This window comes from Camelus bactrianus, chromosome 12, assembly GCF_048773025.1.
Source record: "Camelus bactrianus isolate YW-2024 breed Bactrian camel chromosome 12, ASM4877302v1, whole genome shotgun sequence".
NCBI classification, from domain to species: domain Eukaryota; kingdom Metazoa; phylum Chordata; class Mammalia; order Artiodactyla; family Camelidae; genus Camelus; species Camelus bactrianus.
The window spans coordinates 49743863-49758830 of NC_133550.1; the positions used below are offsets into that span (position 1 = coordinate 49743863).

At 36.0% G+C, this 14968-nt stretch overlaps 1 protein-coding gene, 1 long non-coding RNA gene and 1 other non-coding gene across 29 annotated transcripts in view; 2 read left to right on the plus strand and 1 right to left on the minus strand.

Moving 5' to 3' along the window:
* The window catches only part of LOC105072018 (uncharacterized), an 87408-nt gene extending 73567 nt beyond the window's left edge, over nucleotides 1-13841 (plus strand). For 22 of the 23 annotated variants that reach the window (XR_012510820.1, XR_012510813.1, XR_012510812.1 and 19 more), the window contains 3 exons: nucleotides 2093-2536; nucleotides 6262-6565; nucleotides 12352-13841. This is a non-coding gene — a long non-coding RNA (uncharacterized LOC105072018). The remainder of the gene's footprint in view (nucleotides 1-2092; nucleotides 2537-6261; nucleotides 6566-12351) is intronic. The other variant, XR_012510809.1, reaches the window with a different exon arrangement.
* Nucleotides 1-14968, minus strand: part of PTPRQ (protein tyrosine phosphatase receptor type Q) — a 220239-nt gene that overhangs the window by 48774 nt on the left and 156497 nt on the right. For all 5 annotated transcript variants that reach the window (XR_012510803.1, XM_045519424.2, XM_074375351.1 and 2 more), the window contains exons 47-51: nucleotides 12322-12566; nucleotides 9992-10058; nucleotides 6861-7019; nucleotides 5973-6195; nucleotides 4293-4366 (exon numbers count right to left, since the gene is read on the minus strand). Coding sequence is in view for 4 of the 5 variants with exons in the window: in XM_045519424.2 (XP_045375380.2) it covers nucleotides 4293-4366; nucleotides 5973-6195; nucleotides 6861-7019; nucleotides 9992-10058; nucleotides 12322-12566 (768 nt within the window). In the remaining variant the exon portion in view is untranslated. The remainder of the gene's footprint in view (nucleotides 1-4292; nucleotides 4367-5972; nucleotides 6196-6860; nucleotides 7020-9991; nucleotides 10059-12321; nucleotides 12567-14968) is intronic.
* On the plus strand, nucleotides 8756-8862 carry LOC123618016 (U6 spliceosomal RNA). The gene has a single exon (XR_006726353.2). It is a non-coding gene; the product is annotated as a U6 spliceosomal RNA (small nuclear RNA).

A 14968-nucleotide genomic window follows, 5' to 3' on the forward strand; every position in this document is an offset into this window, starting at 1 on the left:
CACATTACCACTGCCTCATTAGCGTCATAAAACTTTCCCCTGTTCCTCTGGTATCGTGGAGGCAAGTGATCCTTTTCCTGCAAACAATACATGGTGACTCCCTATTTCTGTCCTAAGTGAGCATATTGGAACTTTTCCTTGTTAGCAAAGTAATTAAATGAGAAGTGTGATGACAGAAGAAAACAATCACAGAGTGCCTCTGCCATGGGGTTTAAGGTTTCATCCTGTTCAGCTTTAATGAAGCCCTGTGAGGTGCAGAAAGGAGTGTCTGGTTTTCAAATCACAGGAATCCTCTCTAATTAAACCTTGCAATCAAAACATTGCCTACAAGCCGCTTCCCTAAACGGATGTGCCTGAGGAGGATTTTTGAAAAGCATTTACGAAGGATTCTTGTGAATTTGGTTAACAAAAATGTGAATGCTCAATCCTGAGTGAAAACAAAAATCAAGTTGTAGTTCTTTCAGATTAAAATGACAGCACATGTCACTTCCTGTTATTCCTACAGGCCATAAAGATTTTCCTATGTGCAGACTCTCCTTCCACCTTATTCATCCTTATTCAGCAAAGCCCCATCTAGCCCCTTTGCACTTAGCTTGTTAGCCTTTTTCACTAAACTTTAACCTCTTAGTTCATCAGTGATTCTTTTGCCCCTAATTTGAACATCCAAATAATATCTCCGACAGAACCACTAACAAAACGCTCTTAGAAGTACATGCTGTGGGGGAGGGTACAGCTCAGTGGCAGAGCGCACGCTTAGCATGCACAAGACGCTCAGTTCAATCCCCAGTACTTCCATTAATTAATAAACAAACCAACCTAGTTACCTCCCTCCCCCCCCAAAAAAAAATTTAAAAAAATAAGTTCATGCCATTTGCTAACTTAGAAACACAGCCTTGCGAAGGCTTTTAAATCCTGAAGATTCTGTTGATAGGCAACTCAACTTGAAGCTCATCGCCTATGGTCTGCTAAGTACCAGTGAATGAACGTACATCCAGTGGTGGGTTGGTGACCTACATGGGACCTGGACTTCTTTTACTGAAGTCTGAGATACACACATAAGTGCTGGGCAGGCTTGTTAGAAATGTTAGGAGCCACTAGCTTGATGCCAGTGCTGTCATATATCCCAAAACATGACATCTGAGAAGAAGAGGACTCGAACATCCTTTGTAGTCCTATGATGACACCAGGGGCATCACATCAGTGCATTTTTCTGTTTGCTTCCCCCATTCTCACCGCGTGGCATCATTCTCGCATTGACCACTGCCCTCTGTAGAAATGGTCAACTTCATTTCCTTTTTAAAGCACTTCTACTGTCTTCCTCAGCATGTTCTTTTTCCAAAAACTCTACGGCTCCCTGGTCTTTTATTAATGCCAGTCATAGACCAGAGCCATTTCTGAAGGGTGTCTTTTGGTGCTCAACCCACCAGAGTGAATCTGATGTCCACAGAACCACAATATCCAATATCCAGCTGAAAAACTAATGTGAGGACAGAAACTGATGGTGTTACATCCATTAACCAGCAACATGACTGGCAATCGAGGAATTCTGTTCCAGTGGGTCTACTCCATGTTCCACATATGAACATTTCATTTCACCACAAGTCAGGGTTGTATTCTTATTTCCTCCAATCCTGCCTGGCACTGTTCTACTAGTTACCAGTGACTATCCATGTAGCAGAATTCCATGCCAATCCAAAGTAAGCATTACAGAGCAAAAGCCTATCCATCAGGAGAGAGCCCACGGACGACCACTCTAAGGAGGAGCCTGAAAGGCTATCCTGTGTCACTGGTCTACATATGACATGAACCCTGAAAAATTTAATCACAGATACACAGGACCCTTCCTTGTCGCTAGCCCTTACCAACCCAGCGGCCTCCCGCCCACTGTGTGCAGTCTGAGTTTCACCGATCGCTCCTACTCTAACTCTGGCGAGACCCAGCGCTCTGCCCTTCATTCCACATCTCACACCCCCCTCGTCTCCTGCTGTGCCCAGGGCACCCGAACATCAGCACCTGGGTGATTAGGGTGGGAGTGGTTCTGATTCCAAAACTGGACCCAGAGAACTGATGGTGTATTTCTTCTACCTTCTAGAATTACTGAATGTATTCCACAAATTTGGCTGAGTGGAAGGAAGGGAAAAAGACTGTTGCCGAGGAACACCTTGAGACCACCTATTGCCAAAGTGCTGGATGAGGCCCATCCTTGGCCAAAGGGAAGCCTTTTGGCAGAATCTGAGGAATCAGGTCCCGTATACCACGGTTCCTGAGCCTGGCTCTCCCTCTTCTTTCATTCCTGTTACCCTAGAAGTGTCAACTTTTCATTTCAGATCATTGGTTGAACTTGTCCCCATATCAACAATCTGTATGGAACCAGCAAGCTCTGAGAGGACTAGCACACAACAGACAGCACAGCAGGGGCATCTCTTCTCGCTCTGCTTCCACGAAGTGTCACCTCCCTGAGCCACATGAGCCATCCACTTGTTCTACGTCTCTCATCTTCCATTGGTAAACCCACGGGGATCACCGTTTAGCTGCGGTAATACATAGTTTCTGAACGCTGGAACCTAAAGGAAATTATGTTGATGCCATCAAAACATTTACCTCACAGTGGTGGGGTCAGGGTGTGATAAACTTACCTACCAAATGAAGAAACGCTCGACAGTTTAAAAACCATAAGTCTAGTCAGCCAATTTAAAATGATTGAATTATTGGGTAAAATTAAAGCAATGATTTTATGGAATTAAGCAGACGGCCAACAAAATTTGTGTTTTTCCTCTGTAAACAACTATGTAGCTAACCATGTGCCCCTTCTTTATTTCTTCAAGATCCAAAGTTTCCTTAACTAAGTGGAGGCATCAGAAGCTGGCTTTTTATATAGCCAACGATCCACAACCAGATTAGAATTTCTCACTGGAAATGGTGGAACAATCCATCTTCTTCCAGCCACAACTCAGTAAAATCTACTGCATTCATGAGATACTCTGATCTGAACAACACATAAAGTTCCACACTCCTGGAGCTTGATACAGAGGAAACAAAGGTGTGATATACTCAGAGAAATCCTATGAAAGTAATTTCTCCTTAAAGAAGTATATTTTTTAAATCTTTGATTATAACATATCCAAAAAGAAGCTATTAAACATTTAAAATTTTATGAACTATAAAATATTAATACCTTTACCTATATTGTTTTATTTAACTCTTTCAAGGGAGATAACTATCATCACCGTTTTCCAAATAAGAAAACTGAGGTTTATAGAAATTAAATTATTTTTTCAAGTGGCAGCGCCAAGATTGGAATCCAGGTCTCAATCCTGTATTTGTAGGGTAATGGTTATGAAATGTGTCCTGGAATCCTGGCAGAGCCACTTAATTACTGAATCTGGGCCTTGGTTTCCTCATCTATAAAGTGGAACTAACATTAGCACCTAACAAAGCTTCTGAACGTCAGCACCACTGATTATGGGTTAGATGAGTCTTTGCTGGAGGGGCTGTCCTGCGCACTGGAGGACACACAGCATCACCCTGGCCTCTCTGCCCACTGGATGCCAGAAGCTTGAGTGCCCCCCTCCCCCAATTGTGACAACCAAAAATGACTCCACACATTGCCAGATGTCCCCTGGAGGGTAAAATCACTCTGGGTGAAAACCAATGACCTAAATTAAAGGGTAAGTGTGAAGACTCCATCAGCTAATACAAACAAAGAGCCCTAGAGTGTCTGGCGTAGAATATTTAGTATTATTTAAGATGATGGTAAAGAGAAAGGAAGAGGAGGAAGATAGGAGGGTGGGGGAGGAGGAGGAAGAAACATACTTGCATCTGACTGAATTGTATTTGTGTCTTATTCAGGCCTAATTGGGTGGCTATAATTGAAAAACTCATGAAAGAGTTGATTAGAAAGAATAAAATTAAGACTGGTAAGCCTGTAGTTCTTAGGATTATTTCAGGAAGAATCTCCATAATCCTTTTTCTTTTGTATTAAGTAAAAATGTTTTACATATAAGATTACATATTAAACAGACTAATAAATACTTGCCTAGTATAGTGTTAGTACACATCAGCCTAGAACAAATATCATGTTGAAATCTATGTCGAGATCTGAAAAGATGGAACATCCAACACTTAAAAGAATATTCAAATACTATTTTCTCCTTAGTCTAGATAATTAACCTTGAAATGTATTTATACTTGAGAACATTCAGTCACGGATTAATACATTTACTAACGAATGTTACAGTGGTGATTAGCATGTTGAGATTATAAATGAAATAAAACTACAAAGTATGTCTTACCTAAAGTCTTAACAGGATCAGAGTAATCAGAGTCAGTAAATTGTCCCATGACATTTGTGGCTCTAAATTTAAATCTATAAAAAACAAAAAACAAAAAGCTTGTATACCATATGACTTTTTTTTCCTATGAATACTATTAACAAATAGCTATAAAAAAGATATATTTTTGTTCAAGAGAAAATGAATTTACAAAGTGTAAGCTTGGAAATCAGGATGAATAAATAATATCCTTATGTGAGATGAATAATTATCCTGGTCAAGGACCTCTTACACTTCATGCAAGAGTGACTCAAAATTTGAGCAGACTCTTGAAACAGTCAGCAGGTTAATCAGATGCAGTAGGTCACCTCCCTCACGGATTTGTTTGGGTGACATGACTTAGTATCTGCACAGGCACACTTTATAAAGCATATCCGTTATCCCTCACCCAGCTCTGAAAATACCAGTAAGCCGGCTTTGGAATGGTCATGTAAAACTTATCTTGTTAACGTGTAAATGAATGAAGAACAGTATTTCTTAATTCTGTGTGTGCACATTTGTATTTTTACTTTCTATGCTTTCATGACATATGAAATAGAAAATGGATGCAGAAGAAAAATCAATCTGAAAAAGCCCTGGATGATTCTAACACCACAGAGACAACTGAAATTTACCTTATTTAAAAACTAGATTAAAATATAAAATCAATCCACATTAGTAAACTGCAGTGCATAATTTAATCTCTACTATTCTCAAATTCTTAGGTTTTTATGGATTATGTGAGGAGTGTTTTGGAAAAGTAGGCAAAATAAACAATTCTTGAATAAATATTAAACTTTGTTATATATAATTTCATAACTCATTGTATGATGACTAATTTCAGGCCATCACTTAGTAACCAAAGTAACTTTATGGAATAACATGATAGAGCATTCTTTTTTCAAATGCCTAACTCCTCTAACTTTTATATTAACTTGTCCTAGGATGTTTATAAATAATTTAATAGTGCTTTAACTAGCCAACAGAAATGAAACTAGCTGTCTTTTTCAAATTTAGTAGTAAACATTAAATAATTTAAATATTTAAAAAATTATAGTCTTATACAAAAATAATATAGTAGTTAATTCACTAGGAGAAAACCAATTTATCAAAGCATTTGATAAAGTTAAAATATCAGCATTTGTTTTTATATTACATTATTATAGTCTACAAAATGCCAAATATTAAATTGAACTGTAAAGATGTCAATCATTCGTTCAGATGTTTGATAACATAAAGAGCAGGAAATGGTTGCTCTGACTGAGGCAAACTGAAGCCATCTTTAACCAAAAGACTAGGGTAATATTTCTAAAAGCCTGTAAATTAGCATGCATGGCAGGATGAGTGAAAAACACAAAATATTACACATTAGTCACGTGGTCCTTTACAGAAAGAATTAAATTCCCCTGTGTTCTCCAGTTACACATTTTTCATATTACCCTTATGTCACTTATCATATCAAATCATAATTACTTTTAAACTTGCCTACTTCCCCTAGAACTGAATGTTTATCGAATGACTTGATCTTTATCATGGATCAGGATATGATACATTATGGATGCCCAGTGCTTACTGGAAAGACGAAAGGTTGGGTAGATGGATGGATGAAAGATGTCAACTAGCATGCTAACATGATCCAAAACTGGCATAAACTATACTTACAAGTATTGCTTTTTCGGTTTCAGAGGTCCATTGCAAATTTTGTCTTCATTGCCAGGAATCATACATGCATTATCAGCACCTATGATGTAAATTTCTTCATTGCCACTAAACTTTGCCTTTCCTTCTGTACACGGGGGGTTAGGAAAGCCTTCATTTGTAAAATATGGCCTCGGTTTATTAAAATACGCATCATACCACTTTGTTACATTTCCATCATGCTGAGCTATTTTCACAAAAAAAAGAATAATGATTACAAGTAATATACAAATGTATTTTCTCATTTATAAAGGGTGTTTCTATAATCGCATGAGGAGAACCTGGATACAACATCTGTCACTCTAGGAACCACAAGAGATGAGTAAGCTGATCCCCCTGACTAGGCATGGAATCCTATCCCGCCCATCACACAAGCATCTATGGGCATTGCTGTGAAGAATGACTTCTCATGAAGAGAAAGAACATCCCTCAGTCAAGGGTAACACTCATTCACACCTCCAAAGAAGCTATCAAGACTCCATCCTGCCAAAATCAAAACCATCTTACCAGCATATGGAATAAATAAATCACGTATTTTAACCACGCTTCTTATTTTGGTAAAATTTTTTTTAAGTCTACTTATTTATTTTTGGAGAAGATGCCAGGGATTGAACCCAGAACCTCGTGCATGCTAAGCATGTGCTCTACTGCTTGAGCTATACCCTCCCCCCCCTTATTTTGGTAAAATATTTTAGGCATAAATTAATGATAATATTAATAATCTACTAAGCTCAAGAGCTGTGTAATAATTGGGAGTAAACCTTATAGTACTAATTTTGAGTGGAAACGTCCTTAGCATTCAGCAGTTCGCCCTCTGCAGCGTGACAGGACAAGGCTGGCGTGTGACGGTACCTCCTGCTTCTGCCACAAGCACTTGCACATTTTTGATCGGTCCATGATCATCACTGTAGTAACATATTGGCATTCTGATTGTAATTGTGGTTGAGGTCACAAGCAGTTTTCCTGTGGCATCGTAAATAGGGGTTGGTTTGGTTTTTGGTCGTGCTGGAGCTATAAGCAAAGGAGAAATATCACTACAATTGATTTTTGGTTTCTGCAGAGAAGAAAAAATCATTTAAATTCTCATTTCATGCAGGTAATTTACAGATAAAGTGATGACAAACACAAATAACAAATGAAATAGCTTTTTGTTTGGATACAGCAGATATTTAGCAATTATTATCTCCTAATGGTACAATTATATATTTGACACTTGCCTGAGATAATGGGGCCCAGGTGTGATTTTCAGGCATCTGACTCCTCTTCACATATTAACGAAATTCAACCTATATATGTGCACTTACTCATGTAATTTCCATGAATGCAATAAATCATACTAATACTTTAGTGGGGTTTTTTTTCTTTCACTTCCTTTAGCTGGTTTACCAATTTCTATTCTAGTCAACTCTAACCCCTCAGTTACCCATGCCAAACACCCAGATGGTATCCTCCCATATTTTTCTCTACATTCACATAATCACATAAAAAAACACAAAATCATGCCTAATGGATTCTTCTCACTGTTTGATATGTTTAATGGGCCTATATTAAGTATTAAAATTACCCCACATACTGTTTTTCTCACTTAAATACGACTTGTGTAAACCTTTCAAAATTACCAAGTACAGGGCGAACTCATTTTTCTTAATCAGGGTGTTGTATGTCACAGTACAACAGCATCATATTACAGTCATCCATTTAGTGATGGGAATTCACTTTTCCTTCAGGTTTTGAACATTTGCTTCACTTATCAGTCTTACACATTTAGCCTTATTTACTAATCCTTTTGTTTCTGTGGAGTAGATACCCAAGAGTAGAATTTATGGAACAAAAGATACACATTTTTTTTTATATTGAAGTACAGTCGATTTACAATGTTGTGTTAATTTCTAGTGCACAGCAAAGTTTTCCAGTTATATATATGTATAACTGGAAATATATATATATATATATATATATATATATTCCCTTTTTTCATTATAGGGTATATGTATATTGAGTACTAGTGGCAGTGGTGGGATCCTAGATAAATTAATTTTTTCCCAGTAATAATGCATGATTTAGTGACATGGAGTGACACTGAATTAATAGTCGTCTCATTAAATTTGCATTTGACAGATAATATCAAGTTGGACAGTAATGTCCAATGCCAGATTCCTCTAACTAGAAACATTTTCTTGAGGACTCCCCAGTGGTCCCTCTCAAAGTTTCTCAGAACTCCTTGAAAACCTGAGGCTCTTCCTACCAAATCCTTTCTTCCTTCCTTCTCCCCATTCACACGTGTCAGACCTGTGATCTATGACCCTGCCACCTACTCCTGCTCCCTGGCCCTTATTATTCACAGAAATTTTCCCCAGTAAACTTCCTACACATCCAGTATCATCACAACCTTTACATCTCAGAGGAGTGAGCTAAAGGATCACGTCAAAAAGATTTGGTTCAAATCTTGTTATTTCCCTCTTTTGGCTCTAAGACCATTTTCTCATCTATAAAATGGAAATGATATTGCCAGTGTTATGGCATTGCTGGTAAGTTTTAAAAAAAGATTTTATAAATCTGAGAATTGAAGTTTGATTAAGCAACTTACTGATGCTCAAAACAGCTGGTGTATATAGCCTAAAGAGAAAATGAAACAAGTGCAGATTCTACAGATACTGATTTGGGGGATAATCATATGCATTGATGGTAAAAATGTGAATTTTCATGGCACTTTTAGAAATTATTCTGGCAATATCTATTAAAGTTAAGTGCTCGCTTTGGCAGCATATATACTAACACTGGAATGATACAGAGAAGATTAGCATGGCCCCTGGGCAAGGATGACACACAAATTCATGAAGCATTCCAGATTTTTTTTGCAGATACTAACTATATACAAAACAGATAAACAACAAGCTCCTACTGTATAGCATAGGGAACTGTGTTCAATACCTCTGACTTTCAAGATAAATCAAGATCAGTCAAGAAATCTAATTAAAGTTAGTCACAGTCTAGTCATGGGTACTTTTAAAACTGCATTTTCTTTTCAATTAGATTTTTAAAACAAAATACAATTATACAATTTGTCTCAGAAAAGCTTAAATTTAGTGGAAAAGAAATGTAAGATAAATAGTAATGGGCATTCTCCTTAATAAGCATACATTATTACTTAATTATTACTTAATGTATGCTTATTACATGCAGATGCATCTTTTAAAAGCTTGACTACATCCTTAACTCTAATACAGAATACAAATTATAATTAGTCTTTAAGACAACGTCATTTCATACAGTATGGAGATTCCTCAAAAAACTAAAAATAGACTTACCATATGATCCAGCAATCCCACTACTGGCCATATATTCAGAGGGAACTCTAATGCAAAAAGATACATGCACCCCAATGTTCAAAGCAGCACTATATACAATAGCCAAAACATGGAAACAACCTAAATGTCCATTGACAGATGACTGGATAAAGAAGTTGTGGTATATATTTATACAATGGAGTACTACTCAGCCATAAAAAGAGTAAAATAATGCCATTTGCAGCAACATGGATGGACCTAGAGATCATCATTCTAAGTGAAGTAAGCCAGAAAGAGAAAGAAAAATACCATTTGATACCACTTATATGTGGAATCTGAAAAAAGAGGACCCTAACTCATCTACAAAACAGAAACAGATTCACAGACATAGTAAACAATCTTACGGTTCCAGGGGGAAAGAGAGTGGGAAGGGATAAATTTGAAAGTTTGAGATTTGCAAATGTCAGCACTATATATAAAAATAGATTTAAAAAACCAAATTTCTTCTGTATAGCACAGGGAACTATATTTAATACCTTGTAATAACCTTTAATGAAAAAGAATATGAAAATGAATGTATATGCATGACTGGGACATTGTGCTGTACACCAGAAGTTCACACACTGTAACTGACTGTATTTCAATAATTAAAAAAAAGTTAAGACCACAGCATTTCATGGCAAAGGCTGTATGTACCTTTAATATCCATGGTTATTCTCATCTGAACATTTGGCCCTGCACCAGCACTATTGATTGCATAAACCTGAAAAACAAACAAAAAATCTTACTACTATTTTCAAATTATTGCATTTATGTTTATATAACTGATTATGGTTATATGTAATTTTAAAATGATTTAACTTTTAAAAACAATTCATATAGTTTGTTAATTATATTTTCTTGCACTCATTTAAATGAATATAATATATGGAGGAAGAGCATTAGCAATAAAGTAGTTCTTCCAACCGATATTATGGTATTAAGTCTTGAGAACAAAGGCTGAGTGATCTAAACAGCCCTATCAAAGAGACCAGGAAAGGATATGGCTTCAATTTGAACCCGTAGGAGGAAAGAGCAGGAAAGCTCCAGTGTCCACATCTCTCTTCATCTACCCTAACATCTGTTCCTTCTCTCTGTAGCTAGGTAACTCTGGCTTCCTTTAAATCCATATTCAAGACCCTCTTTTTTTCCTTCTTTGAGATGAAACCCTACTCCTCAGCCTCCCAGTTTTCCTGTATTAAATCATCCCTCTGAAAGTTGGCCCCTATGCCCTTCTTCACCCCTGCTCCAAAGTCTCTGACGCTGCACCCTGCAGAATGCAGCATATACACATAAAGCATTTCTGTTTGTATCTGCAGAGGGTGATTTACACAAATGTCAATCCTTTCAATTAACTTGGGGCTTCGGAAGCTGCAGACACAGACTCTTCTTTTATTCACTTTTATCTTGCTGTATAAAGATTATATTCTTGGCCAATTTCATTGTACTTGATAAACCCAATTCGGAATATATCTTTATTAGAATTAACCAATTTGTTTCATACATTGGTGGCCCACCCTCCACCCTATGGATACTTTGGAAGTGTTCTGATTGATTTAAAATAATAATAATATACGTGACGTGGTAGGTAGAGTAAATAAACCAAGCCCATAACATGTAGTTTAAAAACATCTAAAGGAAATATTTATTGGCATATGTAAATTTCTAAAAGGAAGTATTCAAAATGAAAAGTGATGTTAGGAACTACTTAATTATTTTTATTTCTTTACCACCTAACGCTTAAATGAGATGATGAGCAGTGCTTCTCAGGGAGCAGTGAGCAAAGAAGTCACCTGCAAACCCTGTTAAGCAAAGATCTAGGTTTTGATTCAGTAGGCTGGGACAGGTGCGAAAGCTATGCATTTCTAATAAACTCTCAGGTGTTGAGGACACTGTACTTTGCAAACAATCAGGAGATTTATTTAGTTTTCTTTAAATTATGATTTAGTTATAGTTTATTTCCTGTTTTTCTTCTTTTGTTTGCAAGAGCCAGAATTGTTACAACACTATACCTACCATATCTATTAATATTCTGTATAGAAGCTCCTGTTCCTATTACTCATTTTTCAGATAAGGAAACTGAGGCACAGATTTGAGGAAACTGCCCAGACAGAAAGTAGCAAAGCCAGGATTTGAACCTAGGTCAGTTCATTCTCTCAACCCCTACCTTCTCTCTAACAGATCTTTCACAGTGGTGGTCCATTTAATGGTAGCAAGAATCCTAGCAAGGTCAGATTATGTGATAAGATATAAAGTAAGTGAGGAAAAGAACACAAATTGTTAATGATAATGTTCTGGTATAACTGTAAAGAGTTAGTAGGAAGATTAGTTCTTAAGCTACTTGAATATTTAGGATGAATTCTGTGTCATTTAAAAGATGATTTTCTGAATTACATAATTCTATCTGAAAACTCCAAGACATGCTACAAAAATAGTGAAAGGATGAAACAAATTGTATGGGTGTGTATCTTGTGTATGTATATGAACTCACATACATATTTATTTTACAAAATGGATAATTTTATAATTAAGATATAAAATCGTGTTAGCTTTTAGTAGTAGCTGTGTGAAATACATGGGAAATTTGAATCATATAAGTAGTTATTTTTGCCCTTTGCCTTTGAAATTTGGTTTTCCATTTGTAATCACATTGAAACAGTTTTCCTTTAAGCAGAACTCTGTCTTTATAGAACACTGCTCTTTAATTTTTACCATGGATTTTCCTTCTACTTCATTTTATTTTTGGACTTCTCATATAATTGTGCAAACATTTTTTGTTATTTACATATTTTCACAGGACATACTGTATTATAACAGGAAATCCAAAATTTTGTTTCTCAAAATCTATTTTCAGTTTGCATGTCTTAAATGAGCCCACAAAAAGATTAGAAAAATAGAGTGAGTACCTAAGCTGTGGCGTTTTGAATGCTGCGTGTGTAAATAAACTCTGTAAAATAGAGGAATAATTAAAAGCTATGGATACTTACACTAATGTTGTATGTCTGTCCACCTTTTAGTCCTTCCAACACTGCAATGACAGATGTGTCAGTTTTCTGGATGATGCTGAGGTTGTGAATCTGGACAGCAGTAGGATCATCTTCTCGGCAAACCAAAGCTTGATAAACTTGGATATTTCCATTGGGTTGAGAAGGAGGAAGAAATGTTAACTGAAATTTTGTAACTTCATCTGGTATCTTCTGAAATGTCATGTTGTTAGGTGCATCCTTAGGGACTGAAATGAAGTATTTAGCAATTAAAAAATTTAATTTGTATTCATTTTGATCTTCATATAAAACTTACTTGCATCTAATTTCTGTTTATAAAGAGTATTACACAGACTATTTAAACCACATACATCATGAAAACAAGCAAAACGGCTGATGCCTTGTAGAATCACTGACAACTACAGGTTCACAGAAGCCATTAACAGTGATCCAATTTATTTGCTTATTTATTTAGTTTTTTATATGTAGTTATTTTTATACAAAATGCATTTCTATGACGCTCTGAACTTAAAAAGTAATGTAGACTCACAGGAAGTTGCCAAAATCATACATACAGTCCCCTGTAACTTTCCCCCAGCTTTCCCCAGTGGTGACATCTCATATAACTGTGGTTTAATATCAAACCTGGAAACAGATATTGGTACAATAATGTTAACTTAACTGTAGACCTTATTCAGATTTCACCATTTTTCATGCTTTCTTGTATGTGCGTGTGGTTCTGTGCAATTTAATCCCATGTATGTAGAGTCCTATAACCATCAGCAGAAACAAGATAAAAAACTACTCCATCACCATAAATAAACCTCTTGCTCTCCCCTTGTATTTGCCTCTTCACAACACTAATCATTCCCCATCCCCATGGTTTTGTCATTTGAGAAAGACCATAGCACAATGACCTTGAGGTCCACCAGGGTTGTAGTATATACATCAACAGTTCATTCTATTTTGATTGCTAAGTAGTGTTCTGTCTTATGGATGTACTAGAGTTTGTTTAATCCTATAGAAATATTTGGGTTGTTTCCAGTTATTCTGTTGTTGTTATTTTTATTGCTAATAAATCTGCTGTTATCATTCATACACAGATATTTGCATAAAACAGTCAGTTTTCAGTTCTCTGTGGCTGTTGCACAGGAGTGTAATTGCTGGATCATGTGGTAAATGCATGTTCAGTTTTATAAAAGATTACCAAACTATTTTTCCACTGTGGCGATACACTTTTAAATATCCATTAGCAATGCATGAGAGATCCAGTCTTTCTGCATCTTTTCCAGCATTTGGTATTATAACTATTTTTAAAATTATTATTTTATCTGTTCTATAGTTGTATAGCGATATCCTGTTGTGATTTAATTTGCATTTTCCCAATAGCTAATGGTGTTGAAAACCTATGTTATCATGAGTTTGTCAGTCACATTTCCTCTTTGGTGAAGTGCCTGTTCATGTTCTTTGTCAATTTTCTAATTGCATTCTTTTTAAGTATTAAATTTTAAGATTTCTTTATATATTCTAGATATTCGTTTATTTTTGATAAAAAGTTACCTTAACATATAACTAGCTACATATCAATAAATTACTAGAAAAATGATAGACATGAGGATAAAATTATTTTAAAAATATAAGAGCTGGTTCTTGTTGTGCTACATAATTTGGGTTCTTTAAATAAATGACTAGTTGAATGAATATATCTATTTTGATCACACTGAAATGGATATATTCTTCCTTCATGAAAAGGCTGTTAATAGTTGGCTGTCAATTGGTAAGATATTCAGATATTCTTACAAACATCTCTAGAGATAGTGCCCTGTGGCAAGCGAAAAATAAGTAAATAACTGAGGGGGAAAAAAAAAAGAGAGAAAAGCAGATAAACATGTTATTGTGCCAAATCAAAGTGAAAAAATGCATACCTGAATAAAGGTTAAATTGGTTCAACACACATTTTCACAACATTTGCTGTTATACATTTTTACGATGCATAAGAAATACATATTTTTTAATTTTTATAAGAGATGTTTCTCCAAAATTAGAATCAGCTTTGAAGTTGATCATGTATAAGAATTTTTGGAATGCTAGGAAGAACTTCCTATCTTCCAAATATCTTTGGTTTTACACAGAATATTCTACTGTTAGAGGTTCAGTAAAAAATTTTGAAACTATGATATCCTTGGAAGAGGTAGCACATTAAGATTTGCAGTCAACACTTTATGGTATGAATGTGAATAAATTCAGCAGCATCTTTCCTCACAGACAGAATGAGGGAGTGGTGCAAAAAGTGTAATAAGAAAACAGGTACCTGGAATGTACATGGCCACAGAATGGAAACAAATGGAATTTTAGGGTGCTGAGGATAAGATGTACCTTTCCACTGAGAACCTTAAGTTTATAGACAATTGAGTACACAGCGTAATGAAAAGACTAGCTAGAAAATATTCTTACCTCCTATACTTACCTAACAGATAGCAACAAATAAACTATAGCAGCACATCCCTTCATGTGCTCTTTCCAAAGATATACCTGGTGGCCAAGACCATCAGGAGTCTGAAGGAGGACGGGGCAAGTGAGCTCTAGGGAGCTGACTTTCCACATTAAATCCTATCGCTTACAACCTTATTATTCGTTCAGACCCTGCTCA